General features: G+C 48.8%; 1 protein-coding gene across 4 annotated transcripts in view; it reads right to left on the reverse strand.

Moving 5' to 3' along the window:
- The window catches only part of INSR (insulin receptor), a 125,553-nt gene that overhangs the window by 99,062 nt on the left and 10,351 nt on the right, over window positions 1–16,140 (reverse strand). For all 4 annotated transcript variants that reach the window (XM_047703808.1, XM_047703798.1, XM_047703826.1 and 1 more), the window contains exon 2: window positions 6,359–6,910. In XM_047703808.1, coding sequence (XP_047559764.1) covers window positions 6,359–6,910 — 552 coding nt within the window. The remainder of the gene's footprint in view (window positions 1–6,358; window positions 6,911–16,140) is intronic.

Raw genomic sequence — 16,140 nt, forward strand, 5'->3', positions numbered from 1 at the left:
GGTCTCCAAGAGCAAGCTTCTGAATTACTCCTCTAGCCTCAGCATCCCCTTCTGTAAAACGGGAATTGCTCCCTCTCCTAGGCTGGCTGTGGTGAGGATTCCATGAGGCAGCGCTTGTCAAATGCTTAGCACTTAGTAGGTGCTCAATAAACACGGCTAGGACCAAGTGGTCAAAGATGCCATTGCTTAGCCACATGACAAGTGTTGGGGACACAACAAGAAAATGCTACAGTCCCTGTCTTCAATAAATCCTAGCCTGATGAGGCAACTACTGTAAAGGGGGGATGAAAAGAGCCATAAGAAAAGGCAGCCAGAATGTTGGCAGGTGAACATTCCAGGGAATTTCCCCCTCCCCTCCGCTTCTCGGTCTTCTGGACTTCCCCAGCTCTCCACCTGGAGGGCAGGAAAGCCCAATGCTTACCAGCTCAGATTCTGAGCTCGAACACCTGGGTTCCCAGCTAGAATCCCATCTCTACTGTTGACCAGCGGTGTGATCTGAGGCAAGAGGCTTACCCCCGGCGGTGGGGGGGAGCTCCATGGTCTCGTCCGTGAGAAGGAACTGTGGGGGGACTCAACGCTGCGTCATCAGTCAACCACTTAAAACCGTGCAATGGCTACCAAGAAGATTCTAATCATTAACATGTCACAGGCAGAATTAAATACTTAATATTTAATCTAAAGAAAGCACCCCAACATTCAGAAAACCTGAAGCCAAGATGGAATAAAGTCCAAACCCGGGGAGGAGAGACCTGCCTCCTTCCGCCTCCTGCTCCTACGCTCTCGCCGATGTCGTATATGGTGTGGCGGCCAGTTTCCTGGCACCCTGCATGCCCCAGCCTCACCCACCCCTCTGACTGGCAGCGAGCAGCTGGGGTTGCCTCCCAGAGGGGGGGAAAAAATGCCAGTGGGTTTGGCTACAGCAGCTGGTCAAGCAAGCTCTGTGGCTTCTGATGCCCCTAATGCCCAGAGCTGAGGTCCCCGGAGCATCTCGAGGCCCCCGCTGAGCAGAGTGGTCTTCCCTCTGGTGCTGTGGGTCTGAGAGCCCCCCACCCACCGAGCAGCGGGTCGGGGGTGGGCTCTCCTCTGCCTGCCCAAGCCCAAAATCAGAACCAGAGCCAAACTTTGGCAGGCATTTGCCTAGCACCAGGTCTGCTCAGAAGGGAAGTGGAGCCCTGGTGCTCCCGGGAAGCTTCCAGAACACTCACGGAGTGCCAGGCGCGGGAATAAAAGCCCTCCCCGCACCACCGCACCTCCTCCTGAACCGCGACACTGACAAGCAGGTCTCATCACTGTCCCCATCCTTTGGATAGGAGACAGAGGTTTATCCGCTCATGACCAATGAACAGCAAAACAGGCCTCCAGGCAGTTCTTGTGAGCACTTGGGAAAGGGTCAGCAAGGCCGATTTTCAGGGTCTCGTGACACAGTGGCTTGGGGGAGGGGCGATATTCTCGGACACTGAAGGCAAGTTTGGGGCTTTGATCCGTGCTCCCACCCACAGAGCCCTCTCCTAGAACTCTCCTGGCAGGACCGTGTCGTCACATAGTCAAGGTCAGTATTTGCCACCAGAAGGTCCTCTTCAAGGAGGCAGGGGCTGGTTCCCACCCTGCGGCCCCAAGCACCCCAAAGCCTGGCACATAGTAGGGTCTCAATCAAGATGATTTGCAACCCAGCCTGGACAGACTCTCCACTCTGCCCATCCAAGGCCCCCTACATTCAGCCTCTCCCGGTATCTGCACCCCAAATCTGTGGGCAGGGTGACAGAGAGGAAGCACCTCCAGCCACACACCACATTTTTTTCCCTTTTAATTACCCTGACCTTCCTTTAACCTTCCTTTGCATTCTCTGCTTAAAGTATCATTGTTTTAAAAACAGGTAGGAGAGGGCACCCTGCAGAGAAAGCATGACCTGGGTCCAGAGAACAGTCTAACACTTTCATCCTAAACATTGCCCCAAAAGCTTCCAGAGCCTGATAATCATGTAAGAAAAAGACAATGGCTCTGGCCACTCCAGGAAGTGGTTGGGAAGGTTCTAGAGAACTAAACGAGTTGATGGATAGTTTTTCATAGGCTGGTGTCTGTCACCTAAGATGGGGGGGAGCATTCCCTCTACAAAGGTTCATCTGGGTCTGTTTTTGCGTTCAAGTCTCATAGGACATTAAGCCTTCAAAAGCCCGGGCAACAAGGTAACATAAGCATTTGAAAAGCCAGAGGGGCACCTGGGTGGGTCGGTCAGTTAAGGGTCTACCTTCAGCTCAGGTCACGATCCCAGGGTCCCTGCTCCCTGCTCAGCGAGAAGCCTGCTTCTCCCTCCCCCTCTGCGGGCTGCTCCCCCTGCTTGTGTTCCCTCTCTCGCTGTGTCTCTGTCAAATAAATAAATAAAATCTAAAAAAATAAAATAAAATAGAAAGCCAGAGATGTCCACTCACATCTGCAGCACCTTATCCCCGGGAGCTGAAATGTGGAAGGAACCCAAGAGCCCATCCACAGATGATGATAAATGAATGTGGTCCATCCACACAATGGAATGCCAGTCAGCGTGAAAAAGGGGGTGTACACACACACACACACACACACACACACACACACACACTGATGAACCTTGAAGACATCACACTCAGTGAAACAAGCCAGTGACAGAAATCCAAATGCCATAGGACTTTACATCCATGAGGTCCCCAGAGGAGTCCGGTGCACAGAGGCAGGAGGTAGACGGTGGGAGCCAGGAACGTGACGGGGGGCAGGGAGTCCATGCTTCATAGGGACAGAGTCTCCGTTTGGGGAGATGGAAAGTTCTGGAGACGGAAGGTGGGGGTGGCTGCGGGACAGCATGAGTGTGTTTCATGCCACCAAAGTGTGCATTTAAAACTATTTAAGATGGGGTCACCTGGGCAGCTTAGTGGGTTAAGCCTCTGCCTTCGGCTCTGGTCATGATCTCAGGGTCCTGGGATCAAGCCCCACATCGGGCTCTCTGCTCAGCAGGGAGCCTGCTTTCTCCTCTCTCTCTGCCTGCTTGTGATCTCTGTCTGTCAAATAAATAAATAAAATCTTAAAAAAAAAAAAAAACTATTTAAGATGTCGGGGCACCTGGCTGGCTGAGATGGGAGTGTGTGCGTGTCACTCTTGATCTCAGGGTCTTGAGTTGGAGCCGCACGCTGGGCATCGAGCTTACTTTAAATAATAATAATAAGCGAAAACATCGACTCTTAGAAAAAAAGAAAGAAAGAAACCCTGAAGCTGGTTAAGTTTTATATTATGTGTATTTTCCCACAATTTAAAAAAAAAAATTTAAAAAATGAGGGGAAAAGAAAAGGCCAGAGTGGGGTGGTACTCAGCAGACGGGGCGCTGGTTCAAAGAACCGTCATTTCACCAGCTGTTCGTGGGACAGGACAATGCTTCACCTAGGGGACCTCAGCGCTGATCACACACCAGGAGCAGGTGACGTCCAAGCCCGACGCCAGGAACCAGGTACCTCAGCAGGTGTCGGTCACAGCAACATGTGCAGAGCCACACCTTCCCCCACGACAAACCCCCCGGCATGAAAAAGCCAGTCTGTTCTCAAAGGCAAAAGACTGTGTTGGGGTGGGGTGGGGGGACAAACACAAAACACACACACACATCCCCCCCCTCCTCAAAAAAAAATGCTCCCACCAGGGACATTTCTGCAGATAATACTGTTCTGGGTATTTTGAGTAAAATGTGTACAGAAATAAATCCACAGAGGAATGTCTTAAATTGTATCTCAAGACACAAGAGCCCAGAGTATTTCAAACAAGCACCTAAATTTGGAGCCCTCGGCACAGGAATAATAAAAGTGTGTTCCCGGGGGGGCGCCTGGGTGGCTCAGTGGGTTAAGCCGCTGCCTTCGGCTCAGGTCATGATCTCAGGGTCCTGGGATCGAGTCCCGCATCGGGCTCTCTGCTCGGCAGGGAGCCTGCTTCCCTCTCGATCTCTCTCTCTCTCTGCCTGCCTTTCTGTCTACTTGTGATCTCTCTCTGTCAAATAAATAAATAAAATCTCTTTAAAAAAAAAAAAAAAGTGTGTTCCCGGTTGCCCTGGTGCTCCAACTACGAGTGGCTCAACCATTTCTAAACAGAGGGGACAACCCTCTCCACCCCCCCCCACCAAAAAAAAAAAAAAAAAAAACACACACATGCTTTTTTTGTGTTTCAGACTTGGCACAAACCCCAGTTGTCTTTTATTAGCTGTGTGTCCTTAGGTAAGTTAAGTAAGTTCTCTGGTCTCCAACATGAAACTAACAGTGCCCTCCTCGTAGCCATGTGTGCCGTCCTAACATAGATCCTACACATCCTCTTCTCCCCTCCCCATCATAAATGCCAACCATCACCAAACCCACTGCTCCCAGTTCATTCCCCCTTACCTGCCACTCACCCAGCACCTCAGAAACTTCTGTGTTCTCCAAAATTCCTAACCCATAAGTAGTGTTCTACTTCTGAGAACTCTTTGCCCCAACTTTGTGATTTAGCTCCCATGTGTCCCTGACCTACCAGTGTCCCCAAGATTGCTCCACAATATAATAATCATTGTACCCTCTCCTATCCTCAAACAAGGAGGTTCTCTTTCCCTTCAGGGCCCCTCCCCAGGGCTCCAGTGGCTTCTCATGGACAATCCTGTGGCTTCTAATCAGGACTCACCTTGTACGGCTTCCTGATACTTCTGAGCCCAGGTGAGAAGACCCTCCTTTCTCCCTTCCCTTGTATTTTTTGTGATACAACCCTTAGGCCCTCCCCCCACTGCCACACACACACACACACACACACACACACACTCACTTTTACCCACCTCGATCTCATGCTCACTAATTCTTCCCAGGGAAATTCCTGATGTCTGAAGGAGTCAAAACAATAAAAAAATAACGGGGGTGTGTTTGGAACATTCCTTCCTGGTTATAAAAACATTATAAAACTATAGTGATTAGAACAGTAGCAGGCTTGGTACAGGAACATCCTGATGGATATCCAAAAACAGACCCCAAATCAAAGACAAAGGAGTAAATTTCTGCAATCAACAGCAGTGAGACCCCAACAAGTTATTGGGTTGGGGGGAGGACATCCCTTTGAATCATGCATACAGATTCCAAATGTTCCGGATGGATTTTTTTTAATGTTAATTAAAATTTAAAAAGGGAATTTGGGGGGAAAGAACATTTTATGGATGGAAAAGAACTTTCTAGGGGCAAATAATACATTATATATTAATTTTTAAAAAAGAAAATAACTTTCTAAACATAAAGTCACATGAGAGGCGTGCAAAGATCCCACTCCGGACTCCATAAACATCTGAAGCTTCTCTGGCAATGGCGACCCAGAGCGATTTCACCACTGAACAAAAACGTCTGAAAACACATTTGGCAAAAGGGTCAACAGCCTCCATCTACAAAAACCGCACACAGACTAGTATTTCGAAAACTACTGAAGTCCTAAGAGATAAATGGACAAAGGATGTGAACAGGAAGAGAAAAACCCAAATGATAAACAAACATGTTCTAAAAGGCTCAACCCCGATAGCAATCAAAGACATCCACAGACAAACAGTAACACCACCTCGGCTCCTCCCTGCAGTAAATTATGAAAGATGTTTCAAACAACACTCGAAGCCGGCCAAGGTGTTCCCTCTCAGCCAGTGCTAGGAGGAGCGCCCATCCGTACAACGTTTCCGGAAAGTCATTTGGCAACTGGTAGCAAGAGCCTTTGGCCCAGAAATTTCAGTTCTGGAAAAGCCCAGGCCCGAAGAAACAAATGCTCCATAAAGCACTGACCCCAAAATGTCCATCCTTCTCTACAGAATAACTGGAAATCGTCTAAATGCCCAAAGACAGAGAAAGGTAATAAATAAAGACACAACAGAATCACAAGAAGAAAGTACCCCCCATTAATTGTGGACTAAGGGCTGCTGTTGTGCTTCCTTCCTTGACCCATTTCCTTTCCCAAATGTCTACCCTGAGCAATCTTACGTCTATAATCACATAAGAGATAAACTCTTTTTTTGCCCCACAACAAAGTCGCACTCGTCCGCCTCTAGCCCCCTCAAGCAAGAGGAACATTCGACTGTCTAGCGCAGGGGCTGGCAAAACCTGGCCCACAACTTGGCATGTCAATAAAGTTTTATTGAGACACAGCCACGCCCACGTGTTTCTGTGTGGCCCATGGCGGCTTTCCTGCTACAATGGCCCCACTGAGGGGTTGTGAGGAGACCACACAGCCTGCAAAGTCAAAAGTATTTACTACCAGAGCCTCTGCAGAAACAGTGTGCCACACCCGGATCTGGGGAGTGCCTCCAGCTTCTTGCCAGCAAATGAGGTGTGAGAAGCAGCTGAGAGCCCCGCGTACCCCAGCATACCTTTCTGGCAGTGGCTGTGTGTCCAACACCGCTCGACAAACTGCCCGTTGATGACAGTGGCAGGGCAGCTGGTCTTGCCCTTCGCCGTGCCTGGACAAATGTCCCCACACTCCTCGTTGTCGTCTTTGTTCAGCACAATGTAATTATCCTCCACAGAATCCAGGATGCGCGACCAGTCGATGGTGGCCAGGTAGCACAGCTCGTTATTTTTCTCGATGCGGACGGAGCCCCGGGTAATGTTCATCAAGCTATAGAGGCCGAGTTCCTTCAGGTGAACCATCTCGAAGATGACCAGTGCGTAGTTGAAGAAGAGGCGCGAGCCCCGGATGACCGTGAGGTTGGGGAACAGGTCCTTCAGGCTCTCCAGCCCATAGACCCGGAAGAGCAGCAAGTAATCAGTGATCATGATGAGTTTGGGGAAACTGAGGTCTCGGAAATCCTCGGGCCTCGTTTTGAACATCAACAGTATCTGCAAATGTCCTTCAATGACCGAGCAGTTGGCCAGCTCATGCAACCTCGTGAGGTTGTTCCGGATATCCATGCCGGGACACACTAGAAGTAAAAACAAGCCAAAAGCAAGACAGGTGAGCGAACACGCCATGGGTAGGTTCTAAGAATTAGCGCAGGGCCAGCTTCACAGGTGTGCAACCTGAGTCGTGGGACGGACTCAGAGGGCCCTCCCCTTGGCTTGGATGCTCCTTGGATCCCCTTGGATCCTCCCCTTGGCTTGGATGCTCCTCCATCCGTCTTGAAATCCTGGATCATTTTTGGGCAAAGGGCCCCACATCTTCACTCTGCATTGGGTTCCCGCTAATTCTACAGTGACCCCTGAGGATGTTTTCTCTCTAGTGTCTGTGCCAAAGTCGTCACCTTCTGGAAACTCCTTTGGCCGTCCCTGTGAGCCGCCTGAGAACCACTACATCAAATATGATGCAGTAGAGACGCAAGGACTGCATGGGATTGAGTAAGGCGGCATGTGCAGAAGGGAAAGGGGAGCCGTCCCCGGTGAGTCAACATCAGAGATCTTCAGGAGACGGTTTTAGGAGGATAAAGGTGCCCGCATCCAAATGGGGCAAGGAGAGCTGAATTGGTTTTGTCGATTCTCCTACCTCAAGGACTCTCCTTCCCAACCTGCCTTCCTCGTTCCCTGTTAACTGATCTCCCCTGCCCAAACACCCTGCATGGCCATCTCCCGAAGGTGGTCCTTCCTGGGCTCCAGAACCCTCCCTGGCTCCCCAGGACCCTGGCTCTTCTCCCTCCCAGCCCTCGGGGCTCCCCCCTCGCTCACTCCCCTGTGCCATGCTGAAGAGGCTGCCCACCACTCCCACACCTCCAGGGCTCCGTGCCTTCCCCTTCGCGACATGACCTATGAGAAGCAGGGCGTGGAGTAACATAGGCGCACAAGCAGGGCCCCGCACATAGTAGGTGCTCATTTAATACCAGCTATCTTACTGTTAGCTATTTCTCCCAAACATACCACGATCCTCTCAGGGCTCTGTGCCTTCACTTCCCTAGCTCAGATGGTGTGGGTAGAAACTACTCCAGTCGGCCACTGGAGCTCAAAAGCAGCCCGAGGACAATATGTGAATAAGTGGATGTGGCTGTGTTCCAATAAAACTTTATTTACAAGAACAGATGGAGGCCTGGAGTTTCGTTCCTGGGGCTGTAGCTTGGTGACCCTTGCCCTAGCCCTGTGCTGTCCAACAGAACTCACAGCATTGATACCAATGTATCTATGTCCCCAGGGGTCCACTGGGGAGGCCACCAGCCATCTGTGGCTCTCAGGCAGTTCAAATGTGGCAAATAAGACTGAGGAACTGAATCCTGAATTTAATTTTACTTTAGTTCACTGAACTGGAAATAGACCCATGTAGCTAGTGGCTACTGTACTGGACAGGGTAGCCCGAGCTCTTTTGGCTCTCAAAGCCCCTTTATACCTCAGTGGCCTGTTTGTAAATCCAGCCCATCATCCTTCAAGAGCCAGTTCAAATGCCACCTCCTCCAGGCACCCTTCTCTGATTTCCTTCCCCTACCCATACCTATTGGAAGCTCTTCCTTCTCCTTGTACCCCTTAAACTTGAGTTAATATCCATCGGAACCAAATGCTTGAGATAGCTTCTCCTTGCCCACACACACACACACACACACAAACACACGTGCGTCCCTCAGCACCTGGAATGTAAGACTCAGTACACAATCTCTACTTATTATATTCTAAGACACTAAACCTTCCCCCAGTATCACTGAGGCAAACAGATTATCCTAAAGAAGAGTAGAAAATCCCCTTAACCCCTGAAACAGATAATGCATTATATGTTAATTAAGAAAAATGGGGGAAAAAAAGAAAATCCTCTTAAAAATCTATCCTGAGAACAACTCACAAAAGAAGCACAAACTGGGGGGGGGGGGGGGGGGGGGGGGGGGACCAGGAAAGCAAACAATTGGGGGAATAAAGCTGCAATGTTCCTTAGTCATGTTCTTTGCAGACTAGGCTAAATCAAGGGAAAATACATGTACACACTCATCTACTCACTAGGAGTTGGGATGAGGACACAGGTCCGAGCCCCACATGCTCACACCACCCAAGTCCCACCTACAGCTCTCAGCTGCAGTCCTGTCCAAATATCAACATACAGAGGTCGCCCCAAGTATGGGGTCACTGACGCCTCCCACAAGTCCCCACCCTACCAGTGGCAGGCAGGGATGCCAGATCTGACAAATAAAAATGCAGGATGCCCAGTTAAATTTCAATTTCAGGTAAGCAACAAGTATTTCTTTAGGATAACTATATCCCCTGCCATGTTCGGAGCACACTTACCCTTAGAAATTGTTGTTTACAGGAAATTCAAATTTAGCCGGGTGCCCTGTCTTTTCTCTGGCAATGCATGGCTTAGGTTTCAAACCTGAACGTCATCCTACATTTCATGTGCGCACACTAAAATTTTACCATGTAGGAGAAAAAACAAAAAACAAAACAAAAAAAACACCTGCCCGCCATCCTCCCAGGCTGCAGCAGGACCAAAACCGGAGATGAACATTCATTCAACTGTTGAACACCAGGGAAATGCAAATCCAAGCCACAGAGAGAAACCCCTTCATTCCCACAAGGATGGCTAAAATCAGAGATGGACAGTAACAAGTGCTGACAGAGATGTACAGCAAATCGGAACCCTTCCCCCCACCCCATCTGTTCTCTCTCTCTCCAATAAACAAAATCTTAAAAAAAAAATAAGCTCATCTGATTTTGAAACTTGACCAAGAAAGATTTTCTCTCACTCCTCCCCTGCCCCTCCCTTTCTCTTAAAAAAAGTTCATTCACGTTATACTATAGTCTACAAAGTGTGCAACAGCATTGCGACCAAAATATATATATACCCCTTAAAATTAAAAAAATAACTCACTAATGACCACCTGAGCTTTTGGAAAGTCATAATCATTGATCACCAATCACCAAACCAATATAATGAAAAAGCCTGAAATACTGTGAGAATTACTGAAAGTGACACAGAGACACGAAGTGAGCAAATGCTTTGGAAAAAATGGCGCAGACAGACTTGCTCGGTGCAGGCTTGCCACAAACCTTCAACTTGTAAAAAGCACACTATCTGCAAAGCACGACCAAGGGCAGTACAAAAAAATGACATATGCATGTACACAAATGTCCACTAATAGCCAAAATGTCATTAATAGCCGAAAAGTGAAAACAGCCAATGTCCATCAGCCAATGGATAGATCAATAAGATACGGCATATCCATACCATGAAATATGACTCAGCCATAAGAAGGAATAAAGCAACATGATATGAGCAACATGGATGTAGCCTGAAAATTTGATGCTCAGTGTAAAGAAGCCCGTCACAAAAGATCACACATGCTATGATTCCATTTACACAGACGCTAATCTATAGAGACAGAAAGTAGGTTAGTGGTTCCAAGGGGCTGGAGAGGAGGGAATGAGGAGGGACGGCTAATGAAGATGGGGTCTCTCTCTGGAGCGATGAGAATGTTCTAAAAGTGACTACAGTCAATGGCTGCACAACTCGGTGAATTTATTAAGAGCCAATGAATTGTAAACTTTAAATAGGTGAACTGGGGGCACCTGGGTGGTTCAGTGGGTTAAAGCCTCTGCCTTCGGCTCAGGTCATGATCCCGGGGTCCTGGGATTGAGCCCCGCGTTGGGCTCTCCACTCAGCAGGGAGCCTGCTTCCCTTCCTCTCTCTGCCTGCCTCTTTGCCTACTTGTGATCTCTGTCAAATAAATAAATAAAATCTTAAAAAAAAAATAGGTGAACTGTATGATACTAAATCACAGCTCAATAAAGCTGTTCTAAAAAAAATTAAATGAGGGGCGCCTGGGTGGCTCAGTGGGTTAAGCCGCTGCCTTCGGCTCGGGTCATGATCTCAGGGTCCTGGGATCGAGTCCCGCATCAGGCTCTCTGCTCAGCGGGGAGCCTGCTTCCCTCTCTCTCTCTCTCTCTCTCTGCCTGCCTCTCCGTCTACTTGTGATCTCTCTCTGTCAAATAAATAGATAAAATCTTTAAAAAAATAAAAAAATAAAAAAAATTAAATGATTGTAATAGTAGGAAACAATAAACTGCTTTTTTTCAAGTCTCTAGTGAATCTCATTGAACTCATTAAAGCTGTGGGTGTCCCTATCAGTCTAAACAACAGAGGGATTTACTGTTGGGACAGAAAATATCCTGAGGAGGTTAGAAATGGTGCCAGAAATCAATGTAGGGCCTTCTGCTGGCTTTTAATGCCTCTGGGTGGGAACTGAAGAATGCTTCAGGTTCCTCTTAAGTAGTATCCCGCTAAGCACCCCTCCATACTGGGATAGAAGGACAACGGGGACCAGGGGCATTGGGGGAGCCAGCGACAGCTCACACAGTAGCCCCCTGCTATCTGTAGGTTCGGTTACCCATGGTCAACTGCAGTCAGAAAATACTACATGGAAAATTCCTGAAACAGACAATTCCTAAGTTTTGAATTGCTTGCCATTCTGAGGAGTGTGATGAAATCTCACGCCATCGTGTTGTGCCCGGTATGTGAATCATCCCTCTGTCCAGCCCATCTGCACTGTGTGCGCTCCTACATGCCCGCTAGTCACATCCCATTAGGTGTGTGCATCTAGGAAGTAAATATAGCATCTGTGGGGCTCAAGACTATCGTGGTTTTATGCAGCCACTGGCGGTCTTGGAACATATCCCCTGAGGCAAAGGGGGGCTACTGTGTTTTCTGAGCACTTACTACGTAAAGTACCTGGCCCACTCACTCTCTGGCTCACTGAATTCTAAAAATAATTCCCAGAGGAGGTCCATTTTCACACCCATTTGTGTGACCAGCCAATCAAGACTCCCCCAGGCTGAGTTTTAAATGGTGGCGGGAGGTTTGCAACCTTACAATTACATGCAAAGTCCAGGCATGTAACTCTGTTACAGTTACTGTAACATAGTAACTCTGTTACAGTTACTGTAACATAGTAACTCTGTTACAGTTACTGTAACATAGTAACTCTGTTATAGTTTTACCATCTTTGTTCCTTCAAAAACATGCCTAATGAAGCAGGTGCAAGTGACATCAATCAGGAAACAGTGTAACAGTTTACCTGACATGACAACCCAGAGAAAGCTTGTTAAAGATCATTTCTTTTGTTCCCTCCTTCAGCAAATAATCTGAGGAGGACCTGCTCCGTGCCCATCATTGTTCCAGGGACGGAAGTGCCATAGGGAACAGGACAGACCCAGATTCCCGGATCTCTCCGACTAGGTAGTTGCTATCAACTGCCTAAGTCAACTTAAAATATAACCAAGAGGATGCCTTCAAGGAAAACTTCAGGGGCCAAAAGAGATCATAGAAATGAGCTATTTGACTTGGTCTGGGACAATGAAGGAGGGCTTCCTGAAGGAGGTGGCACTAGGATTAACACCTACGCAAATAGTGCGTTAAGAACTATTGAGTTCTGGGGCGCCAGGGTGGCTCAGTGGGTTGGGCTGCTGCCTTTGGCTCAGGTCATGATCCCAGGTCCTGGGTTCGGGCCCCACATCGGGCTTTCTGCTCAGCGGGGAGCCTGCTTCCTCCTCTCTCTTTGCCTGCCTCTCTGCCTACTTGTGATTTCTCTCTGTCAAATAAATAAATAAAATCTTTAAAAAAAAAAAAAAGAACTATTGAGTTCTGCCTACTTTGTTGTAAGGTCAAGGGCAATGGCAAACTACAGCTCAATGCTGTGGGTGACCAGGTTGTGTAGGATCTAGAGCATCCAACATAAATATAATATAAACCACGTATGGCATTTTAAATTTTCTCTAAAAAGATAAAAAGAAGCAGATGAAATTAGGGGCACCTGGGTGGCTCAGTCGGTTAAGGGTCTGCCTTCAGCTCAGGTCACGATCTCAGGGTCCTGGGATCAAGCCCTGCGCCTGCCTCCCTTCTCAGCAAGGAGCCTGTTTCTCCCTCTGCCCCTCCCCCTGCTCATGCTCTCGCTTTCTCTCTCAAATAAGTAAATAAAATCTTTTAAAAAATTAAATTTAAAAATTAATTAATTAAAATAAAATAAAGGAGTGCCTGGGTGGCTCAGTGGGTTAAGCCTCTGCCTTCAGCTCAGGTCATGATCTCAGGGTCCTGGGATTGAGCCCCCCCTTCAGGCCCTCTGCTCAGCAGGGAGGCTACTTCCCCTTCTCTCTCTGCCTGCTGCTCTGCCTACTTGTGATCTCTGTCAAATAAATAAATATTTTTTTTAAAAAAGGAAAGGAAAAAGAAAAAAAGAGGGACACCTGGGTGGCTCAGTCAGTTGGGTGTCTGCCTTCAGCTCAGGTCACAATCCCAGGGTCCTAGGATTGAGCTCTGTATCAGGCTCCTTGCTCAGCTAGGAGACCACTTCTCTGACTGCCTGCCACTCCCGCTGCTTTATACTCTCCCTCTCACTCTCTCTGACAAATAAAGAAATAAAATCTTTAAATTTAAAAAAAAAAGAGATGAAATTAAATATATTTAAATTAACACAAAGTATCTAAAAATTTTATTTCAACATGTAAGCGATACTTAAAAAATTATGAAGGAGTATCTCCTTCATCCTACTCTGCAGGATTTTTTTCCCCACAGGAAGCTTCTAAAATGCCATGCAGCCCATCTCAATTCAGATGCCAAATCTGCAGCAGAAATACAAGATCTGTACACATAGCTTTCATACAACGTAGCACTGAAAATGCAGGTGCATTTCTCCAACTTGTTCCAAACGTACTAAAAGGTTTTCCAGCAACAGAATCAAATACTGACTTTTGTAATATTTAAATGACCTAAAGTAAAATAAAAGTAAAGACTGGTCACAGCTTCAAGAGCCCCACAGGGACAACGGCCACCATGCTGAACAGCACACACACAGGACCTCTCCCTTGGAGCAACTCTTTCTTTCGGATGGTGCTGGTCTAGAACTTCCTGCCCGGCTGGAGGGATCTGACAATGTTCCAGGCAATATGACTTAACATGAGAGCCACCTTGGAAAGTGTCCCTTCTCCCTAGTTGTCTCTCCACCGTGAAAGCAGGCAAGGAGAAGTGTGGAGGGGCAGGGAAGGGGGTATCTAGAAGGTTCTGAGAGTGCTTTCCAATGCTGAGAGTTTTAGACATTCTGCATCTGATCGTGAATGTACTCCACATTTTTCAAATGCTCCCGGGTGACCCAGTCTGGGGCCACGTGTTCTCTGCATTCTTACCAGTCTTAACACCCCGAAATTCAGGAGTCCTGTGCCAACGAGCCTTGGGTTTAAGTGTCTGGCCACCACCCATGCCAGTTCCAGGCCTTGCTAGAAACCCAGCAGATCTGGCTTTCTACCCCAGCACCTGCCAGCCGTGGTCATCCTGAGCCACGGACCTGTGCCACCCCTTCGAGCTCTGCCTCCGTTTCATAGCTGTGAATGATGGCAGCAGCGTGACAAAGAAGCCATGAAGAGCCGATGAGAACTGGAATCTGGCCACGCACACGTGTTAGTGCTCTGCCCCGAGCTGGCGAAACCAGTTCCTAGATGTGTCACCTTCGGAAACGAGAATTGGGGCACACCGCGGTATAAGACTTCCTGAAGATTCTCCACCTGCCCAAAAGACTGGCTCTCAAAACTGGCTTCCCCACAGGAGAAACAGGGGAGCTGAGCCAGTGGCAGGGAGAATCCAGACCCCAGGATTCTAATGCAGGTTCCAGGACCGGCAAGTCAGCCATATGGAAATCGCTGCTTTATTCACTCAGCCAACATCTGCTGGGGGTCCTGGTGCACTGGGCATCATGCTGGGCACGGGGGCCATCAAGATAGATGAGGCTGAAGGCTTACAGCTCGTAGAGACACCGAAATAACTGCCCGGCTGCTATCAGAGTGCGCTAAGGCAATGTTCTGCACAGACCAGAGAAGCCTGACAGCCCCAGGTGCGAAATCTCAGCTTTGCTGACTGGCAGCTGTGTGACTTCAGGTGAGTGACTTAACCTCTCTGGGCTTCCATCTTCCTGGCCCCACTGGGTAGGGAGGCAGGTGCACAGAAGTCAAAGGAGGCAGGAGTAACAGGCAGCCAAATAAATAGCACAGAGAAGCCAGCTTAGACAAGGTCTGAGGGACTTCAAGAGGCTTGCAGGACCTATCCCAACTGCATGGCATTGAAGAGTGAGGGATGAGATCACCAAGGCTCGGGGGCAATGTTATAAACACAGATGCCTCTGGACCCAGAGTTCTTCTCTGGAAGTCTTGTGCAGATAAGTTCACACATGCAACTCAGGGAGGTTTATGGGTGGACCAGAGATCAGGTTGAGGGGGGAGGCAGGGAGCTAAAGCACTGGGAGTCTTTTCCTGTAAATTCCTGGTAAAAATCTCAGTGAGAGAGGAAGCAGCCCACAGAGAGGAGACCTGAGGAAGGTGGTTCCTTTTTTTTTTTTTTTTTAAGATTTTATTTATTTACTTGACACAGAGAGAGAGCATGCACAGGCAGGGGGGACGGCAGGCAGAGGGAGAGGGACAGGGAGAAGCAGGTTCCCCGCAGAGCAGGGAGCCCAACATGGGGCTCGATCCCAGGATCCTGGAATCATGACCTGCGCTGAAGGCAGAGGCTTAACCAACTGAGCGACCCAGATGCCCCAGGAAAGTAGTTCTTGGGCCCAGTCAAAGGAGGAGAAGACAGGAGGGTCCCTCTGCCACCACAGGGGTCAGGGGCCCTGATGTGGGTGCCTGGGGCCTCGGATACTCAGACAGAGGATGCAGGTAACAACAGTGGACCATCATCACACACAGAGGACGGAGAAGAAAACCGTGTAAGCAGAGCACCAGAGGGGAAAGTCGGCCCTGACGGTACATTCACCATCCAGGCCATCATCCTTCTGGAAACTTCTCACAGTCCTGGAAGATGCACCAAGGGGATCTCCTGAACAGACCAAGAGCCAAGAAGGCTCTGTAGGAGATGTGGAAGCCAAAGAAAGCCCCAGGAAAGCTAGAACTGAAATCCCTGCGGGTTCTCCCTCCCCAGGGGAAGGGAGAGGCCTAAGCTCCGATGTCCACAAGGCAGGAACATCAAAAGGCCGGGGGAGACCTCCGAATTCCTCAGACCAGGGAAGATAAGCTCTCAAAAACAGGCTTTCCCAGGGTCACCGCAGAAAGCCACATCAGTCACCGCATGTGCATCAGGCTCCCCCGGAAATTGCTGGACACAGAGGGCTGGCAAATGCCCTGAAGGGTTGGGGGTGCGCAAGCCTGGGACACAGACAAAACACTGCACACGTGTTGCCCAGAAAGCTTTTCTCAAAAAGGAATGTGACGG

This window comes from Lutra lutra, chromosome 1 (genome assembly GCF_902655055.1).
Source record: "Lutra lutra chromosome 1, mLutLut1.2, whole genome shotgun sequence".
Classification (NCBI taxonomy): Eukaryota; Metazoa; Chordata; class Mammalia; order Carnivora; family Mustelidae; genus Lutra; species Lutra lutra.